The sequence below is a fragment of the Solanum pennellii genome, chromosome 2, assembly GCF_001406875.1.
Source record: "Solanum pennellii chromosome 2, SPENNV200".
Lineage (NCBI taxonomy): Eukaryota > Viridiplantae > Streptophyta > Magnoliopsida > Solanales > Solanaceae > Solanum > Solanum pennellii.
The window spans coordinates 38614147-38628177 of record NC_028638.1 but is presented as its reverse complement, the minus strand read 5'-3'; the positions used below and the strand labels follow the sequence as shown (position 1 = coordinate 38628177).

At 31.6% G+C, this 14031-nt stretch overlaps 3 protein-coding genes across 3 annotated transcripts in view; all 3 read left to right on the top strand.

The window, feature by feature from the left end:
* The window catches only part of LOC114076158, a 3309-nt gene extending 2458 nt beyond the window's left edge, over window positions 1–851 (top strand). The window contains exon 2 of the mRNA XM_027915038.1: window positions 408–851. Coding sequence (XP_027770839.1) covers window positions 408–737 — 330 coding nt within the window. The 3' untranslated portion in view covers window positions 738–851. The remainder of the gene's footprint in view (window positions 1–407) is intronic.
* Window positions 852–1717: 866 nt separating this feature from the next.
* LOC107010517 (protein PHLOEM PROTEIN 2-LIKE A10-like) lies at window positions 1718–3046 on the top strand. Its single transcript, XM_015209805.2, has one exon. The coding sequence runs from the start codon at window positions 1881–1883 to the stop codon at window positions 2916–2918; it is 1038 nt and encodes a 345-aa protein (XP_015065291.1). The 5' UTR covers window positions 1718–1880; the 3' UTR covers window positions 2919–3046.
* A 1423-nt stretch (window positions 3047–4469) lies between these two features.
* On the top strand, window positions 4470–12109 carry LOC107011891 (prostamide/prostaglandin F synthase). The gene is made up of 7 exons (XM_015211572.1): window positions 4470–4837; window positions 6652–6698; window positions 6803–6917; window positions 10161–10205; window positions 10294–10353; window positions 10449–10544; window positions 11688–12109. Exons 1-7 carry the CDS (start codon window positions 4556–4558, stop codon window positions 11805–11807), a joined length of 765 nt encoding a protein of 254 aa, XP_015067058.1. The 5' UTR covers window positions 4470–4555; the 3' UTR covers window positions 11808–12109.
* Window positions 12110–14031: the final 1922 nt, after the last annotated feature.

Genomic DNA, 14031 nt, shown 5'->3' with positions numbered 1-14031 from the left:
GCAGGAATGTTTGGGGGCAGAAATGTTTGAAGAAGATGACTCCCCTCCCTTTTTTTTTCTTTTCATTTATTTATCTTTTAAATTTAGTATTTTTTTATATTAATATTCATATGTGGATTATTTTTTATTTTTTTGCCAATGTGTATGTGTTTGTACAACACACATCATACCATATCAAAATTATGTTTAAAATATTGTGTTTAGATGGGTTCAGGGGTTCAGATAACAAAAGAATAAGTAGAAGGGTTGGGAATACAAACAGATACAAGTACAAGGGTCTATTAGACCATTTCGTCTTATAACTATGATAAGTAATTAAGTAGTGTAAGTTTGCTAAATGTCATAAACTAGGAAACATTACTAGCTATATTAACTAATTATTGATTAGGTTTAATTTTCATGAATAGGTGGCTCCTCCTCCTCCTTCTGCTCGTGATCTTTCACCAACTTCATTACCAAGTAACAGTAATATTAATGGCGGGCAATGGAGAGAGTTTCTTCCTCCTTCCTCCTCAGTGGTGATTTCAAATGACGAGATTTCTAATGAGTCAATTATTCACGCGGAAGAAAAACATGTTGGACCCCAAATTGCAGTACCGAACAGTACTATTTTTGGAGCATGCGACACAACTCCTCTAGGCGTACCTCAATCTCCTTCTTCTTTCATGTGGTGTTCCTCTCTTCTTTTGAGCCCCGATACACTCAGTACTTCTATGGATACCAGCACGGTTCTCTAATACCTTAGCTCAAAAGCGAATTTAAAATTTAAATTCAATAAATTGTAGTTTGAGTAGGAAAATAGTGGATTTAATTGAACCCACTCTAAATCCAACATTGTACGTACTTGATATACGCTCAGCTTATCTACAAGTGCATTGAAGCGCATTTTCTCGTTATTTACTAGATCAGTGGTAAAAAAGATTCTTCAAAAATCTATCAAATATCAAATACCCCGATAAATTTTATTTTCACTTATAAATATATAAAAATTTATGTTCAAATACAAACTTAAAAAATATATTTATTTTCAAAAATACAACTTAAATAATTCTATTTTTAAAATTTCCGAATTCATGGCCAAACGAAAAACGTGTATAAATTATTGTTTACGCTGTGTTTTTTTTATAGTATATTAAAAAACATATTTTAAATTTGAGAGTAGGTTTATTTTGGGCTAAAATTATCTTTTATTTATGAGAGCATGTTTATTTTGATCCTTCAAAGTACATATAAAAATGCTCCACTTTAGTAAAGTGATAAAATATTAAATATGCTCAAAATTATATTTAAGAGATCAAAATAAATCTATTTTCATAAATAAGAGATAATATTAGCTTAAATATTTATAATTTATTTTAAATTATTAATTTTATTTTTTAATTTCTTTACCAAATTAAATTATTAATTATGTTTTATATTAGTTGATCACTATACTAAAAAGTATTAATTGTCTCACTAGGTGATCATCTTATTGAATTTAAAAAACATTTATTCTTTTTAAAAATATTTATATTTATTTATAAAATTTCAAAAATATTTTTAACGATCAAATCGATAAAATTATCTTTTTATTTATGATTTTTTAAAATTAGACAATATGTTTTTTTAAGCTCACAAAAATGTGGACACCTGCAAGCTTAGAGTGAATGAAGATGCAGAGACCCCACCAGTTGTCCTGATCTAAGTCGTTCTTATCAAAAGATTCATAGTACATGTATAATTTCTACCGGATTAGCTTCTCTGACCCCAAAAAGGCAAAAAATAAAAATAAAAAAAGAAAAAATCCGTTCATATTCTTCTACATTAAGCAAGTTCTATTCAATCTGTTTTTCAAACCCCGTTTGAGTCTTGAGAATTAAGGAGATTGTGCTCTGAATTGTATGGATATGAAACAAATAAAAAAGGGTATGGGTTATACTCAAAAAAACAAGAACTTGCTTGTTGCTTTAGGAGCTCTTGGTGTTACTGGTTTTGGTGCATATAAAGCTTTTTACTCACCATCTATGGTTAAAAAGAGGGAAAGATTGTTGAAGCTTCTTGATTCTGTTGTTTCTTTAGCTGAAATGTTGTCTGATTCTGCTGATGTAATTGGGATTTTCTCTAAAGATCTAAAGGAGTTTATGTTATCAAATTCTGATCAAATTCCAAAAAGTCTGAAGCAAATTTCCAAGATTACTAATTCAGATGAGTTTTCAGAGTCAATTGTTAAGGTTACTAGTGCTTTAACTATCGGAGTTCTTCGAGGTTGTTGTAATCAAGAAACAGAGGAATTGGATTATGATTTGTTCGATCAGGTTTTAAATAAACTGTTTTCTGATGCAGGGTGTGGTTTTGCTTCTGTAATTGTTGGGAGTTTCGCCAGGAATTTGGTACTTACATTTTGTTCTGTTAAACAGGGTTACTCTGTTCCTGAATATGTTGATACTCTGATAGGGAATTGTGTGCAAATATTTGTGAGCACTCTTGTTACTGTTTATCTTGACAAAACAATGAATATCAACACTTACAATGAAATCTTTTCTGGTTTGACAAATCCGAAGAATGAAGCGAAAATGAGAGAAATGCTGGTGACCTTATGTAATGGTGCAACAGAAACATTTGTCAAAACTTCTCATCAAATTTTGACAAGTACAGAAATGGATGATAGAGTGTCAACTAGTACTGCTTTAACTGTGCCAATGAGTAAAAGGTATATTCTTGATTTGAGTGGGAGAGTTGTTTTCGAGTGTGTTAGATCTTTTGTGGAGAAGTTGTGGAAGTGTTTGAAAAGATATGTTGAATTTATGAATGAGGAGGTTTTGGAGAAGAGTGTTGAAGTTTATAGGTGTGTGAGTTCCCAGTATTCTGTTGTTGTTAGCTTATGTCTTACTTTGTGTGTGGACATACTGAATGGTCCTTGGATTTTGGTTATAACTTAGTTCAGGGTTGTTGAGTGATGAATTTTAGCAGTGTATGTTGTATCTCAAAGTGTATTGTCTCTGTTTTTTAGTTGTTGTATTTGATTTCTATATTCTATATTGAGTATGATCATGGTTTTGGTAGAAAACATCGAGGAAAATGTCGTTAGTTTTATCGATCTGTTGATACCATCTCCGTTTTATATTATTTGACCTATATATACCTGACACATTTCTTACGAATCTTTTTTCATTCAACTTTCTTTCCATTATATAGTTATTTATATAATACTAATAAGATATAGATTTTAAGTCCTTGCGTTGTTTCTTCAATCCGACATGCCAACAGTTACGAGCTTTAATTGGAGCACAGTTACTTTTAACTTAATACTTTTATTGCTACATTTTTTCTACATCTGTCTATCCTCAATTGATTGACGATTGTAATAACTAAATCCTCGAGAAGCATATTTTTTTTATAACACTACCATCAATTGCATAAGTGAAGAGGACCACAATTGCCATGAAAGCAAGGAATTTAGACTATAGATTCGTAGGATCAAGTGGAATTTAACGCAATCAACATATATTATTGACGAATTAATTCCATCTAGTGGCACATACAATGAACAGATAAAACAATCTTAGTTTTTGAAAATTACCTACTTCACCTAATTAAATAATGTTATCTTGTTAATCGCTCGTTAGTCAAATATTCGCGCAATTACAAAAATTGCATCTTAGATATGAATAATTTAAAAAAAGTTTTTATTTTTTTGAAGAACAAGAGAGATTGTGAAATTATGTAATAAGAATATTAGCCCTGTGCATTGAAATCTGACCCTTAACCATATAATTTTTTTTTATAAAAAAACCTTATATTATATCTTTTTATGATTATTTTTTTGGGATCCATCGCACTAATGCCCCTATTTTGGAGTAGTCATTAATTGTGACCACTTAAAATATGATGTTCAAATTCTTTTCCTTCAGAGCTTTGAATAAAAATAATAATTGAAAATGTCACCGAGCGAAAAAAATAAAATAAAAAATCTTAACTTAATTTTTTTTCATAAGGTATATATTCAATGATATAAATTATGTCTTAAGACAAAAAAGAAATTACGTTAAGACACTAGTAATACTCCAAGACATAAGCTTAGTGACACATTATATTTGAAGGCAAAAAAAAATTAAAGCCCAAAACATAAGTTAAGTGACTCAAGTTATGCCTAAATACAAAAAATAGTAACACAAGTTATACCACACGTAATATAAATGAGTAAATTTAATTTTACCTAACAAAAATAGTTATAGTTAATAATAATTTTAACCTACACATAACATAAATGAACGAATTTAATTTTACCTAACAAAAATTATCATAGTTAAAAATATTTTTAACTTACAAATTTTCTCTTATTTAGGGATAATCCATGTATTATTTTATTTATGACTTATTTTGATGACAACCTTTTATATCTTTGATTTTGGAATGATAAATTTAGTCTAGTCTAAACGTAATAAAGCCACGAAAATAAAAATAATAATGGATGGTTATATTTTGATCTAGTACTAAAGCTAGAAAAATTGGGCTAAGAAGTTGCCAATTTTTTCTTCCACAAATTTTCATTTCAACCCACTTGCAATTTGCAACCATGGCATCTCTCCAGCAGAGTAGCCTAACATTTGCTACAAAAGTTCCTTCTTTTTGTTCCTTCTCTCCCACTCCCAACACCTTCAAGTTTCTTCACCCTTTCCCTTCCTCTGCTATTCCTCTCACCGCCACTACGCCAAAACGAATTTCTAGTTTTGTGCCTAAAGCTGCTGCTTCCACCGCTGCCTTTGCTCAAGACATTGGTGATGTACTTGCAGATGTTTCAATTTTCACTGCTACTGGTCAGTCCGTCAAGTTTGAGGTCCTTTGGGATCAAAATGAGGTATTGCTATTTCACAATTCTAACAACTCAATTTCCTATTTTTGGGGATTTTTCTTTTCATCTTCCCAACTATTTGTTTTAATGTGCTGTGCAAATTTCTGGATTGCTAACACCTAATTTGGATGGTTGTTAACAGCAGTACGGTATTGTATTGTTAGTTTAAATAGAACGTTTTTAAGTATCTATTGTATCTTTTGATTTAAATCGAAGATCCATTTTATGTAATGATCGTATTTGGTGATATGGTGTGATCCCTTATTTAAAATTATTTTTGTTGGGTTTAGCAAGTGCAAAGGGAAAAAAAAAAAGAGAATATGAAAAGTGAGGAACTATTTTGGAGTGAAAATGAAGCAAAGTGCAAATGAAAAGTCATTTCTCCCATTTCGGCAAAAGAAAGGGAAATTGTTGTCCTTATATAAGAAAACACTTCCTTTACTTCTTAAAGAGCTAAAAAGAGGTGCCCCTCGCGTCGTCGCTCGCTTCGGCTTCGGCAAACGATGTGATTGAATCAATTTTTGTTAATATTATCTCTTATATTAATTTAGAACGTTTGTTAATTAGTTAATTAACAGAATTAATTCGTGTGATTGAATCAATTTTTGTTAATCAAATAAATTCTGTAACGGTAACATTTCAAAAAGTTGTTACTCTTTTCGAAAAGCCGTTATTTTCCTAACAGACACATTTTCCGAAAAAACGGGTCTGAACAGATTTTTCTGAACAGACACGTTTCTTGCTGAAAATGGCTATAAAAGGAAGTCATTTTTCGTTTTTTCAAACACTGAAATTTTCCTTCTCTGCATATATTTTTCTCTCAAAATCAAAGTGTCGATCGACTGAGTCTGTGTGACTTCTTGTTGTTCTTAAGTTCGCTGAAGTTAAAGAAGTTTGAGGTACCGCTATTTCTTTAACAGGATTAATCCATTTTATCTTGGGGGAAATTAATCCAATCCATAACCTCGGGTACAGTGGGATTAAATTTCTTAAGGAGACAGTAGTTTCTGTGGACTCGGATTATTTTGTATTTTTTCTGCTTCATCTTATTTTTGTTTCTGTTTATTGGTTAACCTTATAAATACAGGTTGATAACAATTTTAATAATTATATTTCATCTTTTATACTGCCTTTTTCATAGTAGTTCTACCACGTATCCTACTTTTCTAGTAGGTTTATTGGTTAAATTATGGATGTGTGACATTATGTAATGACGGAGAACAATACAATCTTAAAACAATACAGTATGATACAATATAACACAATATGATACATTATGAAACAATATTTAACAATTACCGGACAAACTGTAAAGAGAAATCCTTTCTTACTATAACAATACAACTAGTGACTAATGAAGTGGTTGAGAGCCTTGACGTCGTAGGTTAAATCTAGAAATAAAAACAGTAGGTGGTTCTTCTCATTTGTACTAGCCTAGGTGGTATACCTGTGCTGGTGGGAGGTGCAGGTATCTCGTGGAATTAGTTGAGGTGTGCTAAAGGTAGTGTGGACACCATGGTCATTAAAAAATAAATAATAATAAAAAGATATCAGTATAACTAGTACATATTTAAGGTATGCCCAGGCTGACTGAAGCAATAAAGAAGAAAAAAAATGGAAATTTACTTAATAGGGGCAGGAAAGATTAGAAACTTAAGGCAAACAATTTGGTGGTGCATATATGGTTTAAATGGAAAAATGGGGCTTGATGCCTATGTTATCATGGAGCTACCTACCTCCGTTTCATGAATTTCAAATGGCTGACCTACGTTTTCTGGTAGCATAATTACATTTTATTATTGGGTCGTTATCTTCACCAGGGAGTAGCTGTTGTTGCACTTCTGAGGCATTTTGGCTGTCCTTGCTGGTAAATTATGACCTCACTTTTTCTATCAAGACTTTTTGTTTTGGTGTTTTATATACAATTTTTGTTTTTGATATTCTTGTTCGATATGCATTGCTGTTTGTTAGCTGGGAACTTGCTAAAGCACTCAAAGAGACAAAGGAGAGATTTGATTCTGCTGGTGTAAAGCTAATTGCAGTTGGTATTGGTGCTCCTAACAAAGCACGTATTCTTGCTGAAAGGGTATCTTCATTTCACCTTGGCTGTTACTTCGAATGATTTAGTTCTTTGACATATTATTTCTAATGTTTCAAATAAGCTAGTTAAGGTCATACATGTCATATCAAACTTCTGGCTCAATTGACTCCATGAACTTAAGGTTCCTTCAGAAACATATTTAAATTCAAAGTTGAAGTTTTTGTTTGAATTGTTTCATTCAAATTTGAAATCCATGAGTGGAAGTTGAATATTTGTGAAACTTACTCGAAATACGCCTTTAACTTGAAAAAATTTATTCAAGTTCAAGTTACAATTGCGTTCTCAGTTTCATGAATTAAAGTTGACATGCAAGCTTAAATCTCTTTATTTGCAAGTCAAGTCCACAAACAAACACCACATAATTGATTCAAGAAATGTCAAAATGTGGTTTCTGCAAGAAAATAGTGTGACTTGCCTTAACTCTTGACTGACCTTAGTTTGGAAGCATAGAACTATATGTCGTCGGTTGAAATTTGATACTGTTTGTCCGAATTTGCCTCTATTCTGATTTGGAAGAAGTTTGCTTGATTTTGCTACTTAAATATAGAGTTAGTATGTCCTAAACAGAGAACCAATATGGACTTATGCATGGTATATCTACAACAAAGGCTATATTTCTCCTAATAAGATTGATCAAAATTTATCAAGAAAGATCTAAACATGGTGTCATCGAGAGAAAACATATGATAAAGTACCATGAAAGGTCCTTTGTGGTGGGGTGATGGAAAAGAAAATAGTCCATATTAAATATCTCAAGGCCATACAGGACATGTATAAAGAAGTTGTTTCTAGTGTGAAAATAGTAGTAGGAGATACAAAAAAGATTTCCTATAACATTGGGTCTACAACAGAGATTGATATTGAGTCCCTACTTGTTTACCTAGTTATGAATGAGCTAACCAACAAAATACAAAATGGTTCTATGGGGTGTATTTGCTGACAAAAGTGTTGATTGCTGAAACCAACAAGGATGTCAACCAGAAGCTTGATCAATGGGGAAGCAGTTAGAGATTACGGGTTTAGGATGAATAGAAGTACGACTGAATACATGCACGACGAGTTTAGTCCCCATGAGAAGAGTGAAGTTGAGATGAGGCTAGATGAGTGGTGCCAAATGCTTAGATATCTAGGCTTGTCGTTTCAGGAGACTGGAATGGCAGATGAGCGTTACTCATAGAATGTTAGATGGTTGAAAAGGAAAACTACTGAGCCAAGGGTCTTTCGGAAACAGCTCAGTAAGGGTAAGGTTTGGGTACACTCTATCTTCCTAGACCCCACTTGTGAATTATATTGGATATGTTGGTGTTGTTGTTGAAAAGGAAAACTACCACTAAGGTTTTATGTAATCAGAGGATGTCTATCAAAGTGAAAGGTAAGTTCTAAAGGACAATTATACCAATAATGTTATATAGCGCCTGGTATTCGAACATTGGCTCGAGGCATTTTCTCTACCCCTTCTTACCCTGAAAAAGCAGGGACACCTGATCCTGCTACTGTGAAAAAATATGCTCGACGTGCTCAATTGGGTGAAATTTTCGAATTAGATCGTGCTACTTTGAAATCCGATGGTGTTTTTCGTAGCAGTCCAATATGGTAGTGAATGTTGGATTACTAAAATCCAACATATTCACAAGATGAGTGTTCCAGAGATGTGACCGCTAAGATGGATATGTGGTTATACAAGATTAGAAAAGATTAAAAATGAGCATATTAGGCAAAAGGTGCAAGTAACACGAGTTGAGGATAAAATGAGAGAAGATCGCTTGAGATGGTTTGTTCATGTCTTTAATCGACCTACCTACGTATGCATCGTTCTGTAGATGTGAAACTATGGTGATGGAAGGTGTTTAAAGGGAACTAGGTAGACCTAAAATCACGGGGAAAGAAGTTGTCTCGAAAGAGCTATAATTTCTTGGAACCAATGCAAACTTAGCTAAGAATATGTATGAAGACACTGGAAGAAAAAAATCTATATAGGTGATATTTACTTGTTGCAAATGAGTTTTTAGTCATATTAGTATGTGGATTTTGAACCTATTGTTTATCTAGGAGTATTATAACCTTAATGCAGATTTTACCAATAAAAATATCAAGAACTTTCTATGTTAAGGTGCATACAAGCTGGCCCCAACACCACGGATAACAAAGAGCACTGCTGTTGTTGTTGCTGCTAATGTGGACTTATATTGGAGGTTTGATATCTACATGTTATAAGTTTAAAACATGTGGTACTGAAAAACGTCAATTAAAAATGGAGCTTTGGTAATAACTAATTTATACAATAATAAGAAGAATAAGGGTTGGGAATTAATCCAGGGACTTGAATCCTTCCTTCGTTCTGTGTCTGGCATTTTGCTTTATTCTTGTTTTGCATGCTATGTTTGTTTAAGAAAATAAAGGGATGTCCCACAACATACATAGTGACTTTTCATTTGTGATGTGTCTTTGATGTTGAATAAAGTTAGGTCTCCAAATATTGGTGTTTATCTCGGTATCTGGACTAGAAGGGAAAGTTGATTTCCCTACGAAGTGAATTACATAAGGAGGACTAGCAAGTATATCTCAGAAATTGTGCTTAAGTAACACAATGACTAGACTTCATGATTTATGGGCACTGTTTGTTTTCATTATGTTTGGTCAAATAACCAATAATAGACATGGTTATGAAATTGAGAGAAAAAAAAGAGATCATATTCTATTCTCTGTTAATATGTTTTGCCTCTATAAGTGACATCTGGTGTGGTAAGGATGCATTTATTTTGAACTCCAATACTCCAGAAGCTGCCTAGCTCCATCTGATGCACGGCAGATCTAGCCTTTTTTATAAGCTAAAGCTGCAGTACTGATTCATTAAAATAGTTCCGATTTTGGAATCAAAGAACATAATAATAGAGTATTTTAAATTGCTTCCTTAATTTGTATTTCATAAAGTTCGATGCCAACTAATTGGAAGTAAACTTAGTGATTTTGGTACACTTATATTAGGCTGGTGTTGTAGACATACATTAGTTGGATTAAATTTGTCTTAAGAGACCAACTCGTTGACAACGGAAGGAAACTGGTTTAAAAGGGTGGAATGAAAATTGAGGATTCTTAGGTAACCCAAAGTTATTTAGTACCGTGGCATGCTTCTTAATTTAAACTGTGAACTCATCATGCTGTCAACAACTTGATTGTATATTTGAAGGATCCTGAGCTGATTCTTTTTTTCTTCATATTTATGGCCAGTTACCATTTCCATTGGATTGCTTGTATGCTGATCCAGACCGCAAGGTTAGTATCTGCCTATCCACAACTATGTGAATGCTTCAGCCTTCCACGATTTTTTCTTGAAGATTTTGACACTTTCCTTGTATCTCAGGCATACGATGTTCTAGGCCTGTATTATGGTGTTGGCCGCACATTTTTCAACCCAGCTAGTGTAATGATCTCAAGGAGTTCCCCTTCATAAAAATGATCATTCAGCTCCATGAGAATGACTTGATCTTTAACTAATTTTTTCCCTTTACTTGTCAGGCCAAAGTGCTCTCTAGATTCAATGAACTGCGGGAAGCTACGAAGAACTACACCATTGAAGCAACCCCTGATGACAGAAGTGGTGTCTTGCAGCAGGTTTAAGCTCTTTCTTCTACTGCTGCATTGTTATTCATGAACTAGGGGTGTCATGTTTAGCCCATAAAAATATAACCTGTCCAATACATCCAGACTTGAGCGGGTTAGTCTGGATATATATTAGTTGGCATAGCCCAAGTTAAACTCATTTAAAATCTTAGGACAATTTGTATTTCATATGTAGCCAAAGTTAGCTCATGTAAAAGATTGGTTCAATTTACGCTTGCATATGAAGCCCAAATTGACCCATACAAAAGCTTATTGAACATAGAAAAGTAAGCTTGCACCCAAGGGTGTGGCCTACTGGCCAATAAAGTGGTTAAGAGCATTGAGGTCTCAGGTTCAAATCTCAGATGGAGACAAAAACACTAGGAGAATTCTTCCCATCTGTTCTAGCCTTGATCGATATAGTTACCTGGTACCTGCTGTTGCGCAAAAGTTGGCCCGGACACCACGGTTATCCAAAAAGAGAAAAGTTGGCCTTTTTGAGTTTGATTTATTTGATATAGCCATGATAAACGAAAGAATAAAGCTTTATTAGTTTGATTTAGTAATTAGACAAAGTAACAAAGAACAAATGAACCATAAATTGACTTGGACGGCTTGGGGTTATGAACTACTCTCTCCATCAACTATTGTTTTTCATGTATACTAAAAATAGTTGTCCAAAACTTGATTGTCACTTAAAACAATCAAGAAACAATTAGTCTTTTTTTTTTTTTCAATTCTGCCCTTAATAATTACATAACTACTTATTTCGAAAAGTAACCATTTAAAAGTTACAAGACTACTTTAATGTTAAAGTATAGTTGTTTTTACAATTTTCAAAAAGTACAAACCATTTTAATAATGATTGATAGTAGGGTTATATTAGTCAAATTGCACCTTATATTAAATTTTTCTTTAAGGGGTTGTGCATGATCTTATCCTTACAAACTTTGTGGACGGAGGGAGTATTGTTTAGTCCAAATTAGTTGGCTCATCGTCAGCCGAGAAACTATTGAGTGGGTTGTGATCCAGCCCGTATATCATTTTGACCCAAATGTAGTCCAACCCGCTCATTTGACACCCGTACAATCAAGATTTCCGTCAAGCTCTTGGTTTATGTCGAGATAGTAATATTCGTTTGTATGTTGATACCAGGGAGGGATGTTTCTGTTTAAAGGGAAGCAGTTGTTGTATGCATGGAAGGATGAAGGGACCGGTGACCATGCTCCTATGGAAGATATCTTTGATATTTGCTGCAAAGTTCCTGTTGCATAAATGCCTCCAATCTGTGTTTCATCTCTATTCGAATTTCCAAGGGAAGTGGATGCATATATTGGTTTAGTTCTCTAATTGTATATGTTGTATGTAATTCTGAAACTTGTAACTAAGGGCTCATTTGGTACAAGCATTAAGGGATAATTTTTAATTTTAGGATGGGTTGGGATTAAATCGTGAAATAACTTGTTCCATCGCCTCTAGTTATATGAGGATGAGAGGTAAATAGTCCATATCAAAATTTGAAATTGAATGAAATTATATTTAGTACTGGAGTATCACAAAGGTTATGTTTTGGTAAATTTTGTATCATCCTACTTTATTTGGTTCAGGTATTTCATAGAAAAACTAACCTTTGTAAGGTTGAATCTCGTTCTACATGATAGAAGGATCCTTTAGTTAAATATTTATAAATAGACATTTTACGGGAATAATTTTATAGTTTGTTTGATCAAGCTTTTAAAATTTGTTTATTTGGAAAAAAGTACTCTATTTTAGTTATAACTATATGTACCCGTACATTGTGTGGATGTACTAATTTTTTTGTTTTAATTTCAGAAAATATAAAATAGTTCAAATATTTTTAAATGTTTGTCATGTATTATTGTTATGTTGTATTAATAAATTATTATTTTTCATATTAAAAGTTTAAACTTTTTACATTAAAATGTTAAATGACTTGTTGGTTTATTTTGTAAATGTTTTCTTTGAATAAAAAGTTCAATTTTTTTTTATATCCTTAAATTAGTATAACATTAGAATTGAAAATAATAGGTCTTTTTTTTACCATTTTCATTAAGAATCCATGGACATTTTATAGCTTTCTATATTCTAAAAGTAAAACGGTTCATTTATCTTAAGTATATTAATAGTTTAAAAGAATTACTTTTCAAATAAATACATATAATATGATTCCATCACTTCGTACTACAATTTATTTATTTTTTTAAAAAAATATTTAACAATAGATTTTTATTTTCTTCCCATTAATATTTCTGTTACTTGGATATGGTTATTATTTTTATCAACAGAAAATTTAGGCCATAAACACTATTTTCTTTGTAGTGTTTTATTATGCTAAAAATTAATGAGGTTATTTGTAAGCGGTTTATATAATTGTAGTTATCCATTTTTAAGAAATAAATAAATTTTATTCTTAAATTAATTCTTCTAAAAAATAATATATTTAACTAATACGTACTATTCATATTTATAATTGAATAACCCAATATATATGTTGCATGTCTTATTTTCTTTAGCCTTTAAAGAAAAACATATCCATCTTTATTTTTATAATTATGCTTTTACAAAAAACTATCCATATCTATTTTTATAATTATTTAAGTTTGAAAAAAGAGATTGAATTTTTCATGTTTGTTATTTTTTTTTTCTATTTACATGTTATTTTGGATTGGAGATAAATGGTTTATTGTGCACCTATAATTTAGGAACGTGTTTTTATGGATAGGTTATTTTTTTAAAAAAATTAATTTTTTATATGGATAAGTTAAGCATGTGAAATTTTTTGATCATCTATTGTTAATAATAAATACTTGCAAAATTTACTTTGAATTTTTTTTTCATGATGAAGGTATGATCCAAAATAGTTAAGCGAAGTTCTCAATCAGTTCACTTAATTTTAGGATTCTATCATAAAATTACAATGCATAAATTTAAAATTGTGCTTAATAATTAAAAAAATTAACTCATGATAATTGGAGATAAATTATTTTAATCATAACAAGAGGCAAAAACTTGCCTTGCAGTTGCTACTCAAAAGGGGTAAAAGAATCACGATTTACACTTTTCTAGTAAACATATTTAGTGAATTTGCAAATAAATAAATTTATTTTTATTATCAACAAAATCTAATTTTTTTATTTTACAATTTTTTTGTTAATCAGGTTTAAGTGTTGAGTCCGAAGCCTAAATGTACAAAATATTAACAAAAATTTTAAAACGATATATAAAATTTTATATTAACCAAAACGGCAAAATCGCTGCATCAAAAGCGATTTACTCCACCGGAAAAAGCAAAATCGCTGCCTCTGCAGCAATTTTGCAAAATGTGAATTTTTTTGAAAAAATGAAATCGCTACCTAGGCAGCAATTTTAATTGTTTTTTTTTTCAACATCGCTGCCTAGCCAGCGATTTATAATTATTTTTTTTTAAATAAAGAAAATCACTGCAAATTTTAAATCGCTGCCTACAAAAATCTTTTTT